Source organism: Sarcophilus harrisii, chromosome 1 (assembly GCF_902635505.1).
Source record: "Sarcophilus harrisii chromosome 1, mSarHar1.11, whole genome shotgun sequence".
Lineage (NCBI taxonomy): Eukaryota > Metazoa > Chordata > Mammalia > Dasyuromorphia > Dasyuridae > Sarcophilus > Sarcophilus harrisii.
In genome coordinates this window covers 190,733,376-190,752,035 of record NC_045426.1, presented here as the reverse complement: position 1 = coordinate 190,752,035, position 18,660 = coordinate 190,733,376, and the positions used below count along the sequence as shown (strand labels likewise).

The 18,660-nt window shown below is 33.3% G+C and overlaps 1 protein-coding gene across 9 annotated transcripts in view; it reads left to right on the top strand.

The window, feature by feature from the left end:
• The window catches only part of TTC37 (tetratricopeptide repeat domain 37), a 114,716-nt gene that overhangs the window by 9,356 nt on the left and 86,700 nt on the right, over window positions 1-18,660 (top strand). For 6 of the 9 annotated variants that reach the window (XM_012541374.3, XM_023496057.2, XM_023496063.2 and 3 more), the window contains 5 exons: window positions 7,322-7,412; window positions 11,694-11,837; window positions 12,817-12,908; window positions 13,595-13,670; window positions 17,366-17,506. In XM_012541374.3, coding sequence (XP_012396828.1) covers window positions 7,323-7,412; window positions 11,694-11,837; window positions 12,817-12,908; window positions 13,595-13,670; window positions 17,366-17,506 — 543 coding nt within the window. In that variant the 5' untranslated portion in view covers window position 7,322. Of the gene's footprint in view, window positions 1-3,824; window positions 3,983-7,321; window positions 7,413-11,693; window positions 11,838-12,816; window positions 12,909-13,594; window positions 13,671-17,365; window positions 17,507-18,660 lie in introns of all 9 variants that reach the window. The other 3 variants (XM_023496062.2, XM_031967705.1, XM_031967680.1) reach the window with 1 other exon arrangement.

The window sequence follows — 18,660 nt, the reverse complement described above, 5'->3', positions numbered from 1 at the left end:
AAGAATCAGACTCTGAAATATTGTACAATTAGTTTGTGAAGGAAATCAAAAATGCAGGTGTGCATAAATATAGGGACTGGGAATTCATTGTAATGGTCATCTCCCAGAGTTCTTTTTCTGGGCATATCAGCCTAACTTCTTTATGAAAACTTTCCTGACCCGAGTTCCTAGTCTTCTCTCCTTCTTCAAATTACTTTTTTTTTACTCACCTTCTATGTGTTTTATGGTCTTAGTAGAATATAAACTCTTTGCCAGTAAGACTATTTTGTTTTTGTTTCAGTATTCCCAGCAGTAACTGCTTAATCAGTAGAAATTTAATTTGTAAAAGACTTACTGTTTTATATTAATAAAAAGAAATGTAATTATCTGGTTTCAACTTACATTCAACAAATTGGTGAAGATGATAAAAAAAATGGAAATAGTTAATATTAAAAGGAATATCGAAAGAGGCACAATAGTTACTTCTCTGACGATGGAGCTGTGAATTGGTTGGATTATTCTCATTTTAAAGTTATGCTAGGAAAGTGATTACTATATCTCTAGTTTGATCTAGAAATCCTTCTGTTAGGCATAGTCCCTAAAGAGATCAAAGACAGAAATGAAACTCTCCTCTTTGCCAGGATATTTATAGCAACATTTTTTTGGTAGTAACAAAGAACTGAGAAAAATTAGTTATCCATTGACTAGGGAAAGGCTAAAGAGTATACTAGAGTATTACTTACTATAAGAAAAAGCAATATGATACTTATATGAATTAATACAAAATGAAGTAGCCAGAAGATGGAAAATAATATACTCTATAACTATAACAATATAAATGGAAATAATGTAATGCCTAAAACTTAGTTTTGAAAGAAATGAATAGAATGCACATCCATTCCTTCTTTACAAAGATGAGGGATTTTGGGTGTGGAATATTTTATGTTGTTAAAATTGGTTAATCTGCTAGTTTTGCTCAGTTTTTCTTTCTTTTCCTTTTTTTTTTAAATGAGGAGTTCTTTGGATAAAGGAGGGGGATAGAGTTGGAAATGAAAATTACATTCAAATAAAAGATAAATAAAAACAAAAACTCGAATAATAAAAAGATATTAGTAAAAGGATTCTTCTCATCCTCACCCCCCAAAAAAAGAATCAGTGATTTAAAAGTATATTGGAATCCTTCCAAAATGATTTGAGGACGAAGGAAAGAAAATTATGTTCAAGGAAATTTTAGCAGCTAGTACTTTGGAGAATAAGAGCAGGTAAGAGCAGGGCACCTGAGTTATAAAATACCTGGCCTGGAGTCAGGAAGACTAATTGGATTCAATTTGGGTTGCTTAATCAATTCTTATTCATTCAGTGACCATTCATTAAATGTTACTGTGAAACACTGGACCAGGTACTATAGCCACAAAGATTAAAAAATGGCATAGCCATTGTTCTCAAATATCATAAGATATTCTGCTTGGAGGAGCAGAGCAAGAAGACCTACCTATAGTACAAATTAGGGCAAAGGAGATGTTCAGTCCTAGGAAAATTTTGAATAGGGGAGTCGTACTCTGGGGAACCATTGAATCAAAAGCCAGAGACTGGCAAGTTGAATATTTTTGTGAATTAAAGGAAGAAAATGATTAAGATGAAAAGAACAGGAGACTTAATCTAGAACATGAGACATTTAATTTATAGAGTAAGAAACTTCATTGATGTGAAAGATTGCTAAATATTTTGGGTTATCAGTAAAGTAGTCTTTTGGGGAATGAGTAGAGAACTTTATGTGTTACTTATGTAAGAACCTCCTGTCCTGGTTCACTGCTGTCTATTAAATGAACTCCAAACTTCTGCTGTCTGACTTTTGAGGCCCTCTATGCTTTGTTTCCTTTTTCTTTATAGTAAGTTGGTTTTCTCACTGTCTTATATGCTTCCTAGTCATTGAGACTTTTGTTTATATTCATGAACTATTCTTCATCCTATCCTCTGAAAAAAATTAATTTTTCTGGACATAGTTGAGCTTTTTCTTCTCTATATATCTTTTTTTTGTTTGTTTGTTTATTCCTGCCCATAGAGATCCTCTTTCTACTCCAAGTACCATGTAGTTTAATATTTTATTTTAAAATAATTATACATATGTATTATGTCTTTAGATGAGAAGCTTCTTGGGTTCAATGATCTTTCTTTATTACTTAATAATAGTAATGAGTGACATATGGTATCTAAAGGACTTTACAAATATATTATCTTGTTTGATTCTCACAACAACCCAGAGAACATAAATATTATAGTTATTATCTCATTTTACAGATGAGGAGACAAGAGCCACAAACAGACCAAATCACAAGTAGTCTTGAGACAGAATTTGACCCTGGGTCTTTCTACATTGCAAGTCTGGCAATCCATCCACTATACCATTCTTTCTATATAGCCTACGAAGACATGAAATTAGATAGTCAGTAGTTATTGGTTGTTTCTTTTGTATCCTTTTTAAAAATTTGATATTATCTAAATATTGGGAAGGTCATTTAGCAAACAGTCATTGCTTGACTATTCTGTGCACACTATTAGGCTTGGTTGGCAGTTAGAAAAAGCATGCTTTTAATAGCATATAGGGTACTCCAAAGTCTGCATAGAAGCTTTTAAAATGGGTGCTATTATTTTGCCCATTTTAGAATTCAGTAAACTGAGGCTGAGAAGAATTCTAGAGTGGGATTCAAATCCAGGATTTACTGTCCCTAAAGACTAAAGGGGGAATAAAACAGCTTCACTGATTTCAAGAAACTTATCATGTAGGGCAGAGAAGAGATAAACAAATAACTATGTAATACAAATTGAAATATAAATAGAAGAGAATGAAATTTAGAATTAGAAGGCAATTTAAGTATCATCTAATCTACCTTCATTTTATAGATGAGAATCAAATGAGATAATTTATGCAAAGCATATGCAAACCTAAAAGCTCTGTGTAAATGTCAGCTTTTTGAGATGAGGCAGCTATGGAGCTGAGAGCTTAACAAGGTAGCATTGGTAGAGCATTGACTTTAAAACCAGTGTGGTTTTACCACTCTATCTCCCATGATAATCAAAAGAAGTATAAAGTATGAAAGTTCAGAGAAAGATGAATTCTCTTTGTCTAGAGTCACTAGAGAAAGTTAAGAGAAAGTATTTGAGCTTGTGTTTTAAGGGAAGGGGGTAGGATTTTAGGAGTTGGAGTCAGTAGAGCATTTCAAGGAGATGGGGTGGTATGGAAGTAAGAAAGCTTATGGTAACAAATGATAAAGTCAATTTGGATTGATTGTATGAGATATATGGAGAGTACAATGTTTGCTACAAGGGGGCAAAGGAAATGTAGAGCTAGGTTGTAAAAGACTTTGCTAGACTAAGAAATTTGCACTTTATCCAAATAGAAAATTGGGAGCTAATGATGCTTTTTAGTTAGAAGAGCATTTAAGACTATTAAGTATATTAGGTGATTGTTTGTCTGTTGTTCTGGAAGAGGACCATGCCATCAAGGAAGTTATGCCATGATTTGCAAGTGAATTGTTTCAAGGTCCAGTGGCAAGACAATAATAATATGTAGAATAGATTGGAGAAGGGAAGAGACCAAGGTCCTTCAGATCAGGCAAGAAGTGTTAAGTATCCAAACTAAGGTGGTGATAGGAGAAATGGAAAGGAAAGGATAAATGCGAAAAATCTTTTAGAGTGAAAATCAATGGAAATTTTTTTCTTTTGAATTCTGAGCATTTTAAAATGGCCCTTTCCATTTTGCCATTTTAAAAATTTCCTTCCCATTTGCAAAATATTCAGTACTATTCATCAGAAAAGCCCAAAATAACAATGATTATTTTTCTTAGTTTGCAGCTATTTTTACCAAAGGATTCTTCAGCTTGAAGAAATTTTAGTGTGAATTTAACATTAAAATTTACTGGCCTCTCCAATCAAGATTTATAATCCTTTAAATAAAAAGTATCTGATAACTACACTTATAAATTTAAGTCAAGAAAATTGTCAGGTAAGATCATGATGTAAAATTGCCAAAGTCATATTTTAAAAAATTGTATGTCTAGTTGTAGTCATCAGAAAGTCTCATTTCTGTCTCACAAATAGCATTAAATCCAGATTGCAGCCAAGTGATTTACATAGTAGTTGTCTTTTTACTTCTTGTTAACTTCAACTTTTATTGGTACATTATGTTAAATGAAGGATTGCTTTTCTGGTTTTGGTTTTTGTACCTCTAGAAGTTGTCCTTGACTTCTTTGGTTTGCCATTTCCTTTTCCATTGGACTAAGTTGAATAGGTTATATGACTTACCTAAGGTCACACAGTTAATAAGTGGTTGAAACTGAATATGAACGCAGGTTTTCCTGACTCCAGACCCGATACCCTATCTCAGGAGCCAACTCCCTGTCTGTTTTTTAACACATCCTCAGAATTTGATGTGATACAGCACCATTCCCAATTTACTTCCTAAACATATTTTAAAGGTAACTTAAATGTGTATGAAATGTTGAAGGATAGACACTAGATAAATCCAAGGCATTATTATTTGTAGTAGATAATGAAATATGAATTTGATGTCCAAAATGCCTAGTAGGTGTCTTTGAGATGATGGAGAACTGTATTCCAGAATCAACTCTTTCTGTTTTTCATCAACTTACTAAGAAACTAAAATTTGCAGCTCTTTAAAAATCTTCCAGTTGTTCTTGGTTTTTTCTACTGCTTCAAGTTCTACAAAGCTAATCCCTTTTCCAACTGATAATCCTTTGGGACAGCTGTTGGGGCCCTGCCCCTTTCTCCAGGGTAATCCTTAAACTTTTCCAGCTGATGTAGCTAGTGGTTTAATAGCTCCTCCCCTCTTGAAATCTTCCTCAGGACACACTATAACTTTTCTATGGCTCTTCTACAGTGGGATACTCAGATTTGGTTTTAGTAATAACAATTTACATTTATAGCTGTACCTTCCAGTTTATTAAGAACTTATTTCAGAAATTTATACACTATAGTAGAAATAGAATAAACATTGGAGTCAAAGGATCTGGGTTCAAATCCTGACCGCAGTTTACTGTGCATGTATGACCCTTAACAAGTTACTTATCCTTTTGTTTTCTCATTTGTAAAGTGGAGTTGAATTAAGTAATCTTTAACATCTTTGCTAACCATTTATCTTCTGATCCCCATTTTCTGTATAAGAAAACTGAGGTTTAAAGAGGTTAAACTAGGCTTTAGATCCCATCTTCTGGTCTGAGTCTACTGTTGATTCCTCTATGCCATATTTGTTTGATGGGATTCAACTTGGTGAAATGCATTCTGAATGTTGTCACATAAATTTACATTAGCTTATTGGTGTAAATCATACTGCTGATTCATTTAGCTTAGTAGTCTACTAAAACTCATAGGTTTATGTGAAATGCTTGATACTGCCTTCAGGATAACATGAACTTCATTTTAAAGCTCTTCACAGCTCCGCCTCAACCTATCCTTCTAGTTGAATGTCCATTATTCCCTTTTTCCATTTTCCAGATTCTTGCTGTTTCTCACATGTGATACTCTCTTTCCTGCCTTTGTGCCTTTGCATGGCTGGCTCCATGCTTGGAATATTGCACTCTTTCTCTCTGCCTGGTACAATCTCTTCTTTCTTTTCATGTCTCAGCTCAACTACTACTATCTTATAAGTCATTTCCTCATCTTCCCAGCTGTTAAGTGTTCTACTTCCCCAAATGACTTTACAGTTATTCTGAATAGAATTATATGTATATGTTGTTTCCTTTGAAAGAATGTAATCTCTTTGAGAGTGGGGACTAGTTCATTTTTTGTCTCTGTATCTCCAATGTACTTGTTGAGTGACTGATTTATTATCTATACTGTAATCAATGTAGATAATAAGCCTAGGCTTAATCCTGTAAATTTATTTTTGTTAAGTTTCATCTTCAAATTTTAGCTTTAAGATGTTGGGGTACCTGGTATTCTGCCATTCCATGTATTAGTTATTTCCTCCACTCCTTAGTTTTTTTCTTTGCATTTTTGTTAAGCTTATCATCCATATTTTCATCTAACTTGTTGGTAAAATATCAGCTAAAATTAGGTCAAGGACAGAGTTGTGTTCCAAATGGTTTGAAATAAGCTTTATGGTAAGGATTAATGAATTGAAAAATAACAACACGTGAATCCTCCTTTCCTTTTTTGGCTTCAAGTTATTTCCTCAAATTACACTTCTTTCCTTCATATAAAACTGTGAAGTTCCTTGGGTATAATTGCTAAAATAGAAGTGTAAATCTCCAAGCTTAGTTATGACAAATTAAAATCTATTTCAGTTAATTTTATAATACATTTTATGATGTAAGTATTAGTTATGTGGTAAATCCTCTGTGTATGTTTAATCCCTTAGGAGAGTCACAATTTATCTTTGGCTTTGCTTTAATATTCCTGAAGAATTTATACACTTGAGAGATTGGCAGTAATTTTTTAAAGAGTTTAAAGCCTAAAATATGTATTTGGTGGGGGTGGGGAGATATTAGCTAAGTGGATACGGGAATTCAAGGAGAAATTTTCTCATTAAATGGAATAACTCCTTATCATTTTGGTTTTCCATATCTATTTTTCTACCAAAAGGTTACCTCTTTTTAGTGTGTAAATAGTTAATAGTTTTAGTGTGTTAGTAATTTAAAAAATCTTAACCATTTTTGATGGGAAGCTTCTTAAAATGTAATTCTTTTGGCTTCTAATTAATTACGTTTGGGGTATAGTCTGGAGGGCTTCCTTTTTTAGATGTAGGTAGAAGTAATTAACTGCTGAGTTCTAAGTTCTTCCAACTTGGAAATTCTGGGATTTCATGATTCTTTTTCTTTTCCTTGGTGACTAGAAAAGAAAGAAAAGAACAACTGTTTAATATGAAAAACAAACAATCTTTTTTACACACCTTAATAAACTGATAATATTTTTGTATAATTAATGTTCATAATGATGCCTCAATAATCAAGAAAAGACTAAACTATGTTTAGTAAGCTCTGTTTTCACAGAACAAGAAGGGTTTGTAAAATAAATCACCAGTTACTTACTTCTACATTGTTTCATATTTCTGGTTGCTATATAATTTTGATAAAATTGATTATTACAAGGGGAAACCAAAAAGCCAAGTTTGTTAAATCACTAACTTTAATTTCATGTTTAACAAAGAGTAGCAGTTTTATCCCTTCCTCACAGTATAAAGTTTATGGATTTTTGAAAGCTTTGTTCCAGTATTCCTGAAAATTACTTTCAAATGACATACTGTATCACGTAAGTTAAAGTTGCTGGAAATCTGTCTCCTAAATATTTGGGATGTTACTGTAATGTCATTTCTTTTTATTAATAGGATGTCAAACAAGCAGGTGAAGACAGCATTGAAAAGTGCCAGAGATGCAATAAGAAACAAAGAATATAAGGAAGCTTTAAAACATTGTAAGGTAATAGAACTCTTACAGTTTTATTAAAATTAATTATATTACCAACTTATAGAGACTGCTGATGAGTTTGCATATGAACCTATCAGATAATTGCCTAAATATATAAAAATTTAGAACTGTTTATAATATTAAATTGATTAATTTTGATTGGAATAAATAGTAATACATATCCTTGCCCAAGTCAAAGTTGGCTCTTGCTTTCAGTTTCCAATTCATCCAAGTTTTTAAATGGCTCGAATATTCACTGTATTTTTGGAAGAGCTGGTCAGTCCATTTGCCAAAAAAGATAACCTTAGTTAGTAGTTTTCAGGCTCCTCTTATGGCACTTAAAGGCACCATGCTAAGTACTGGGGTTATAAAGTAAGGCAAAAAAAACCAGTCTCTGCTCTCAAGGAGCTCAGTCTAAAGGAGGAGCTCATAGGTTGTCTGTTTGTGATAATTTTCTCATATAATCATGTATATGTAAGACTTAGTTGCATACAGTAATTTTTTCAGTTGAATGAATATATTGCTGTGTTATAATCACTGCACTTAAGAATTGTTATTACATATATATATATATATATATATATATATATATATATACACATACACACACATATACATATAGTAGATAACTGCTTGCTTTTTATAGTTGGAGTGGCTAGATGGAACAGTAGAGAGATTTTTGGATTTGGAATCAGGAAATCTGAGTTCTAATCTTGCCTCAGATACTTACTGGTTTTCTGACTCTAGCCAAGTCAGAATTAATTTTTATCTACCTCAGTTTCTGTTCTTTCAGATCCTTAAAGTGATACTTGTATAATCATGAATGAATGAATGAAAAAAAAAAACATTCTTCAAGTACTTATTATGTATAAAATACCAGGATACAGATAGAGAAATTAGGATAATCTTGCTCTCAAGATACTCCTATTGTAACAGGGAGAGATAACACTTCAGAAGAAGTATTTGTTGCAAATCCTTAGAGTATAGTAGCAAAACAGATGGTGAAACATCTTTAATGCCATTTCCACTAATAAAATCCTTCTGACTTCTGATGTTGAACCATTTGGTGATACTAAGGACTTTAGTGGCAAGAACTTTTTCTTTCCAGGTCTCCTGTAGCTGTATGTGAGTACTGAGGAAGTTGCCAGATCACATTTTTACAAAGGGTATTGCCCCAGATGATCTTTTCTGGTCACAAAAATCCTAAATGACTCTCTCTTCCTTATAGAACAAAGTACAGATATCTTATTCTGGTATTCAAAGGTTTTCACATTTAGGTTATTGTGCTATTCTCCATTATGTATTTTTGTGTTTCAGTCAGACTGGACTACTCATCATTGGGCAGATAGGTGTCCCAGTAGATAAGAGTGTCAGGCCTGGAGTTAGGAAGACTCATCTTCTTGAGCTCAAACTTGGCCTCAAATTCTTACTAGCTGTGACTCTAGGTGAATCATCTAACCCAGTTAAGTGTCTCAGTTTTCTGCTTTGTAAAATGAGCTGGAGAAGGAAACGATAAACTACTTCATAATCTTTGCCAAGAAGACTACAAATGGGCTCACAAAGAATTGAACATAACTAAAATGACTGAACACAACAATAACAAAAGTCATCATTACTCATATTCAGAATAGTTTTTTTCCCATTTTCTGTCTTCAGAAGAAACCTTAAGCATCACCTCCATGAAGCATTTTCTGATCTTGCCCTCACTTTTAGGGGAAATATCTCCTTATTCTACTATTTTTTGTTTCTTTTCTATGTAGTTATCACATAATTCTTTTCATAATAAGTTATCTGTCTGCATATCTCCTCTATTGGATTAATAATAGATAATAAAAATGCCAACATTTATGTAGCACTTCTTTTCAACCAGGCACACTGTACTAACGTACTTGAGTTATTATCTCATTTGAGCCTCAGAATCATCCTGTGAAATAGGTGCTATTGTTATGTCCATTTTACAGAGGTGAAGCTGAGGCAAACAGAGGTTAAATAATTTCCCCAGGTTCACCCAGCCAGTAAGTATTTGAGGCCAGATTCGAACTCAGGTTTTCTTAACTCCAGGTCCAGCACTCTGTCCTCTACCACCCAGCTGCCCCAAAAATCATAAACTCCTTAATGGGGGATAAGGATTATGTTTTTTCATCTTTATAACCCTGTCATCCAACCTAGTTCAGTGACTTACAAAACCAGACATAGGAATTTAATATGTTGGTAATTTGAATTTTACTAGAACATTAATCTTGGAATCCTCATTGTGACTTGGTGATTATTCTTGATTTTCAAAGCCTATGCCAGAACTGCCATTCTGGAAGATCTTATTAAGCTAGAAAGCCTAAAAGTATGAGTCTGGGAACATATGTTGTTTATTATCCACAAGCCAGTTTAGCTTGGTTTTGCACAATCATCATACCAGTCTACCCCTTGGATGCTGAATTTTTTTGATTGTTAGAACATTTGAAAACTATCTACCAAGTTAAAGGTGGATTGCAGTCTGCACTGGTGAAAGGATAAGATAGAATTCAGCTCTTTGAAGGATTTATGAAATATGCTAAATAGATGTTTTATTAATTTGGCATTAATATATGTTAATAGATATTTTGCTAATTATTTACATTAGCATTGTACTCTGTTCTACAGAAGGATATACACAGCATCAGTAAGTAGCCTGCAATTTAAAATAGTTATGTTCAGCTGGAAAAAAAAGTCACTGCCTCAAGAAAGTATTTAATCTAAAAAGCTTATTCACGTTATGTAGCATTGGGAATGTAGATCGAGTTGAAACTATATGAATATCTAATACTGAAGTGACTCTACTGATTGTGTTGATCTCCAGGGCACATATTTGTATAATTCCTTTCATCCGTGGTGTGGGTGTTTTTCAGTAGGTGGCATGATCCTTTCTTGATGGTAATTTAACTTGTTTAGTTGGACTAGTGCCAGGGGCAGATTGTTGCTAGAGATGTCTTATAGATGACAAAAATATGAACTGTTCTAGCTAATTAAATGTGAAATCATGGATCATCTCTTCTAGATAACACATAAGTAGTTTTCAGAAACACAGAATATTAGAGCTAGAAGGAGTCTTTGAGAACATTTAGTTCATTGTCCTTCATTCTAATTGGAGAACTAGCATTTGAGTCCAGGTCTTCTGACTCCAAAACTAATGTTGTTTTCAACACACTTACTAAACTATCGAAATTCTTCCTCCTCCCCTCCACTAAGATCAGTTTTACTTTTGGTGACAGTCATTTGTAAAAACATCAGTCCCTGCATTAAATTCTTCTGTGAGGTAATGAAAAGAATTATTAGTGATAATGGTATATGATACAGAATACCCACACCAATGTACATGAATACCTGATGAAGATTTTATAGACAAGTCTTGGGCATGGAAAACAGAAGTAATGGTGTAATAGGCAAAAAGGAAGCATCACATAGGAGCTGAGTTTTTTGGGTTAAAATGAGATGAGGTCTGGAATTAAGTAAATGTGAGGATGAAGATCAAGTTTTAGGTAATTCACTGTGTTTTAAGTTTTCAGAAACTGGATTTTACTTGGCATTTGTTATTTGGGGAATTTTCTATTCTAAAAAGAAATTGGTTAATTCTCAGTTATCTTTATTGTGTTTACTTTTTAGTGAATTTTTATATCCAGGCTAGTTTCCTCTTATTAATCTTGAGGGAATGCAAACCAACTTTAATATTAGTTGATTCATAGACAAGAAGGCAAATTGAAGGCAAATAAAATTATATAAATGCATTTTAAAAGCAATATATGGTATTATGTTGTGTTTTTTTTGGAGAGGCAAATAAGGCTAAGTGACTTGTCCAGGGTCACACAGCTAGTAAATGTTAAATGTTTGAGGTCAGATTTGAACTCTTGACTTCAGGGCTGGTATGCTATTTACTGCTCCATCTAGCTACCTGTTTGGAGTCTGAATGGGTTCAAATCCTGTTGATTAATGTGACCAGAGGCATGTTGTCGAATCTCTGAGCCTGAGTTTCCTCATTATAAAATGAGAAGAGAAAACCCTGCATTACTCTTGTGACAAGTTTTTTATGAGAGAGTAAATATGAAGCACTTTTAAAAATTTCTGGCATTGTTATTATGCCCCCTGTAATGTAATGTAAGTTTAATTGAATTTTAGAATTAGAATGAGAAAGTAACTTTTTAGATCTTCTGCTCTGTTCATTTTATTCTCCAGATAAGATAATATGAATTGGATTAGAAAACAAATCTAGGGATCAAGTGAATTTGACATAATTCATTGTACTACTTTTTATTCTTGGAGCAGACCGTATTGAAACAAGAGAAAAATAACTACAATGCCTGGGTTTTTATTGGAGTGGCAGCAGCTGAACTGGAACAGCCTGATCAAGCACAAGGGGCCTACAAGAAAGCAGCTGAACTAGAACCAGATCAGTTATTGGCCTGGCAGGTATGTGGAATATTGGACGGATGTTTGTGCTATGTGTTCAAAGAACTAGCTAGCTTTACTGATCTCAGAGAAGTAACAGGATATTTAAAAGATACATTCAAACAACATAATTCTGAAATATTCTGAGTTGAATGGTCTTATGTATATGTTATTTAAAACACAGTTTGGCATTCAATTTGATTATATTATTGCCAGTTAGGTTTACAGACCTGATAAGTTTAATTGTAAATTCACCAAAAAGTTCTTACAGAAATTCCTATCCTTTTTAGTATTCTTGTAGGAAATTGAATTTAAAATGTTGAAGAAAAATTAAAAAGTATTTTAATAATTGGACACATTTTAGTTGTGTTTTATATTTTGATGGTTTTAAAACTTTTTTTTTTTTTTAACTAATATGGATATAAATTATTCACATCCTAATTTACTGTCTTCTACAAAAGAAATATACAATGAGAGACATGGACCCTATGGAACCTGAACTTGTTTATTAATATCTCTTAATGAGGAAGTTTCACCTTAAACCCAGAAAGGGATCCTAGAGAGATTCTCTTCCTACGCTCTTATTACATATGAAGAAATGGAATTTTAAAGATCAAGTGACTCGCACAAACTCGTAACTGTTAAGTGACAGAAATGGAATTTTAACCCAGAGCATGTGTTCTCTTCATTATACCACACTGTTTTTCTAAGTAAAGATGTTTTTTATATTACTACACCTAGAACAATTAAGTGGTTTTATAACCTAATGACTATTAATGAATGAAGCAAAAAAATGCTATTTTTGCTTGCTCTTAGAATAGAATACAATATCATGTAGGTCACATTTTTGGGGGGGATTTGGGGATTGTGTTTTAATCTTTATCCTAGAAATGTTGGAAATAATCCATTAACTTTAATCAGCAGTATACATATATAAGGAAATGTTGTGCATTGAATATTGTATATTTTTGGAAAATTAACTGATTGCTTATTCATTTAGGGGTTAGCAAGTTTATATGAGAAATCTAACTATACAGATGTCAAAGATGACTTGATCACTGTCTACCAAAAGCTTTTGGATCTCTATGAAAGGTAATGAACAAATATGGTAAGACTACTTACTTGATAAGCTCACATTAGAATATGCTGTTGATTTAAAACTTTATTTAAATGATTGTGGCATTTAGAATCACACATTTTTCTTTTAAATGAGTGCCACTCAATCCTTTAACTTCATAGAGATTTAAGCTCTTCTTATGCAGATCACAACCCTCTTTATCCTATTTAAATTTCTTTGTATTTTTCTCTAAATCTTTCCAAGATGTTAGAGGCTTATCAAATAATAAACATAAATTAATTTTATAAATTATAAATAACTACTGATACAAAATATTAACTTACAACATTAAAAACAAAGTCTTAAATCATGACTGTTTTGGAGAGAATTATTTAATATACTTCTTAAATATTTAGGTTCAAATTTATTTTATTTATTTATTTTTTTTGCTGAGGCAATTGTGGGTAAGTGACTTGCTTAAGGTCATACAGCCAGGAGTGTTAAGTGTTTGAGGCCAGATTTGAACTCAGATCTTTCTGACTTCAAGCTGGTGCTCTATCCACTACATCAACTAGCTGCCCCTAGGCTCAATTCTTTATGAAAATTATAATATGAGAATTTAGCTGTTATCTAAAATGCCACCCACTAAATAAAGTAAGTGTTGTTGCAAATTTTGGGGGTCGTTTTTTCAACTAGTTTAAGACATTTCTGTTTTTTCAAGTGCTGACAAGCAGAAGTGGTGTGATGTCTGTAAGAAGCTTGTGGATCTCTATCACCAAGAAAAGAAATACCTGGAGGTTGGTTAGTAATTTTCTGGAGGTGCTAGACTTGGTTTGCTATAAAGCTATTATTAAAGGTATATAACTTTTAATTTAAATTTCAAAAGTCTTACCATAGTATTATACAACTGACTTTCTAGTTTTTGAAGTTTTCAGGGCTTATGCTGTAAAATATTGAGAAAAAGAGGGACTAATTGTACCTCAAGTGTCTTTTTCATATCTCAACATCAGGATAGTATGGATTTGAATCCTTAAAAAAAAATCTATTCTGATATGTCATTGAAGGCTTTGCCAGAGTAGTGCAAGCTCTGGCAGGTTTCAGAATACAGGAAAGGCTTTAAATAACATGATACAAGTGAAATTGATTATATTTAAAAATAACAATAATAATAATTATAATAGCTAACATTTATATAGTACTTCCTGTGTGCCAGGAACTGTGCTAAGTGCTTTACAATTATCTCCTTTGATCTTTAGAGTAACCTTGGAAGGTATATACTATTGTTAACCCCATTTTACAGATATGGACATAGGCAAATAGAGGTTGAGTGACTTGTCTAGGATCTAGTAAGTGTCTGAAGCCAGATTTTAATTCAGATCCTGATCTGATTGCAAGCCCAATATTATATCTACTATGCCAAACGTTCTTAAACTGTGGTATGTAATTCCACATGGGGTCACATACTAGGATTTGTAAAATTATGATTTGTTATTAATAAATGTTTGATTTGCATACCTATTTTATATAACTATATATTCAGGGTTGTATAGAAACTTTTTTAGAAAAAAGGAGTTCTGAGTGGAAGTTTAAGAAGCCCTCCCTTATGCATCTAGCTGCCTCTAAAAAGTGCTAGGAAATTATTGATTATATATTTGATATTATTACTAATATAGCATCATTTCTGAATTAACTGTTTGTATATAGTTAGATGATAAATTTGTTATAGAAAGAACAAAATTAATAAAAAGCTAAAAGAAAAAAAATTGAAAGAAAGAGGTTTATAATTAAAACCATTCCAATTTGACCTAAATAAACAAATTATTAAAAACCAAAAATGGAATCTGGACTGAAGAAAGGATACAGACTTATTACTATAATTATGTGCACAAGTTTAACTGAAGAAAATCATTAGTCATAATGAGACCAAAAGAGCTCCCTAAATATCTTTCTTATACTTGACTTCCTTATAAGGTGAAGAGATGAAGCATCCAGGGATAGCATTGGTTTAGAATATAAATCCAAGTTTGCTAGAAGTTTGTATGCAGATAGAACTGTGAAGCTGTGGAGGGTAAAGCCTATTTAATGAAATCTTTAAAACGAAATCAAGTTGCCCTAGTTAAACAAAGACACTCTGAGAACATTTAACAATGAAATTGGAAAGGTGTTAGTAAACAGAAAGAAGATGGAAAAGATCTGCAAAGATTTAAAAAAAAAAAAAAAAAAAAAAAAACACAGCCAAACAACTTTAAAGCACCAGGGGGGAAGTCTATGTAGCTTTTACATCTGGACTATAGCATCTTCTTTCTAGATCGACTTATAAAAGAGACCAAATTATATTAAAGAGAACAAAGGTGAGAAAAGCATTTGAGTTAAGGCAAGTATTCCTGGAAAATTCTGTAAGAGAGGAGAAGGGATGTGGAGCATATGAGAATCTATGACATTGTTCTCTTCTGGTTCTCCTCATAACTCTCCAGTTACTTCTCAGTCTCCTTTGCTGAATCATTGTACATGTACTACTCCTTCTTTGTGGCTGCATTTTAAGGCTCTGTAATGTTCTGGCTAGCTTTCTGGAGGGCCTTCAGAACAGCCTTGGTCTTAGTAGAATAATCACCACGAGAATAGTCAGGGATAAAGTCCAAAGTCTTTATTATCTCCTTCACAGTCTGTCTCCTTCGCCAGGGGTCGGGCTAACTTTCTGGAGGCCTTCCAGAATGGGTCTTGGTTTCAATGGAGGAATGCAGGAGGCAGGAGAGCCACCAGAGCCTGGTGAGAGATGGAAATGTCTCTCTTCTCCTTGGAGAAGTGAAGGAGATAGGACAGCCACCATGAAGTCTTTATCTTCAAGTCTGTCTCCCCTCCCACATCTCTTAGTTCTTATATACTCTATTATAAGTACGTCATCATAGGTGTCAATGTTGTTGAATAGGTGTCAACTTGTAGAACTATACTAAGTACTAAGTACATGTAAACTAGACAATCATCTCAATTCCACTGAGTTAACACCTTGTTATAAGATTAAATCAATCATACTGTACTAGAGAACTATTAATCTCTATGCTGAACTAGATAACCATTGTCTTATCAGTTCCATTGAGTTAACACCTTATTTCAAGGTTACTTCTCTAGAGTTGGGGCTCTCTACACCCTTTATTCTTGACTCTTTTTCTGCTGGTAATCTTATTGACTTCCATGGGTTCACTTATCATATCTATACAGTTTCTAGATAACTTTTTATACTCGGTTTCCATTTGAAACCTACCCCCATCTCATCTACTGCCTCTTAGACATCAGCATTCTGAAGGTCTTGTAGATTTTGAAAATTTACCATGTCTAAAATAGTTCATCTTTCCCTTAAATGCTCTCGTCATTCTCACTTTTTTATTTCTGTTGATGGGTGATGCAGGTACCCATCTTTGGAGTCATCCTCAATTTTTCCCTGCTCTTAAAGTGAAAGAACGATGGCTTTGCCCTTAGAGAATTGATTCAGATCCTATATTACGTACTTCTGTGCCTGCAGGATCTGAGGCAATTTGTTTAACTTTGCTGAGTCTCAATTTCCTCATCTCTAAAATGAGACAGCCTCTAGATGGCCTCTGAGAGTTTTATAATCCTATGATTTAACATTGATTTTCTTTTTACACAACTACATGCTAGTTCAAATCTTTATTATCTTGCCTGTATCATTGTAACATTTTTCTCTTTGCTTTTTCTGTATTCATTGCCTGTTCTTTCCAACTATTTTCCCACGTACCTGCCAGATTAATATTTCATATAATCATATGTTTTCCCTCATCAGGAACACCAAGACAAAATATAGTACTATTTATATTTAAAAAGAGAAAATACAAGCTTTTCTGTATTTTAAAACCCTTCAAAAGCTGATTTTAACTTGCATTTCCAGGCTTTCTGGAACAATAGTTTCCTGCATTTCATGTTCCAGGGAAACTGGTATGCTTGATGTCCCCCATGTATCACTCTCCATTTCTTAGCTTTCTGTGATTCTGCATAGTCTGTTCCCATTCCTGCTTTGCTCTCTCTCACCTCTGCCTCCAAAAATCACTGCTTTTGTCATGGCTCAGCCATCTTGTCCAGATGGTTTAGCCCAATTGTCTGTTACTGGTGCTCTCCTCTGGAAATTACTTCCCTCTTTGTGTTTTCTATTTATTTTTCTGTATACATGTGGATTCCTCCAATGAAAAATAAGTTTCTTGAAGATAGAAACTTTTGGTTTTTTTTAATCTTTGCATTACTAGCAATTAGCATAGTACCTGGCACACAGTAGGTTCTTAATAAATATTTATTGGATGGAGTGGATTTGTTTCATCTGTTTTCAATTGAAGTTTAGTATATCTGCTGCTTCTAAATGTCATTTTAAAAACTAATATTTATATAACTTTATAAAAATAAAGTTGAGAATATTAGCTTGGTCAGTGTGTGAACAAGCTAAGCTTTTCATTTTTTGGAATATTACGTCATTTCTCCTTTTGGATAGGTGGCTCAAACATGGCAGAGACTGATCAAAATAAGGAAGGAAGATGGTGCAGAAAATCAAGAGATTTACCAGTTGTGGATAAAGTTAACTCAGTTACTGGCTGAGAGTACTGAAGAAGAAAATGACGAAATTCGGCAGTTGGTAATTTTATTTTGCATATATAATATATATTTATATAGTTGACAGAATTTTAGAATCAAAAGGTTTTTAATGATTGTTCAATTAAATACTTATTCTTGATCTAAGTAACCATCTAATTCAACCTTTACCTTCTGTCCCAAACTCAATAAATAATCATCTAGCTTTTGATTGTAACCCTAAATGAGGGGAAATTCACTACTTTCTGAGGCAGTCCATTCTACTTTTGGATAATTCTTTTGAGGACGTTTTTCCCGAGATGAGTAGCATTTCCTCTTAAAGTTCACTCATTTCTAGCCAATCTGAATTATGATATTCCAACACCCAGGCATTCTCTCTTTTCTTGAAGAGTTAATTATCTGATTCATTTTCCTTTCCTCCTCAGCTCTTGCCTGGAAGATGTTAATATCTACTTAAAAGTTTCCTCAAACCCCTTGACCCCAAGTTTCTAGCTTTTTTAAAGTCCATAGCTTGCTTTATTATTTCAGCTTTATCATTCCATTAACTAATTCACAAGATTTCTCACTAGTGATCTTCTTTGATCAGAAACATATTTTCATATCTGGCCATAACCTCTTCTCTCTCTCTCTCTTTTTTTTTTCTCCCTGTGCTGTTACCTCTTCTGTGACCCTGTTTTTCACCTTTGCAAAGAACCCCATTCCCTTTCCATCTCAGTACTTTCTCAGGCTATTAATATTAACCCTGCTCTTCACTTTCTTCCTTTTTCAGTCTCAATCTAGGACCTAGATATTTCAACCCTATATTGTCCTCTACATTAGAATTCCTTTCTTCTTTTCCCTATTTTTGCCAAGCCTCAGTCCTGGATTACTCCTACCAAGTTTCTCTTCCATGCCTACTCATGAGCTGCTGACTGAGTATAGTAGAAATTCATGTTCAGGGACTTTCACTGTAGCAAGGCAGTCTTTTTATTTCTTCTTAAATTGGTTCCCTCATTCCTCAATGAAAACTATTCTAAATTTCTCTTACCCCCTCAGCCTTGCTCTTGCCCAACCCTTCCTTCTCAGCTGAAGACCTTTTATTTTACTGAGAAAATTGAGGTGATATGATGTGAATTGCCTTTTCTTCCTTTTTCATCACAAAATATCTTGACATTTTTTTTCCTTCTGGTCTCTGACAAAGGCAGCATTTTTTCTTGT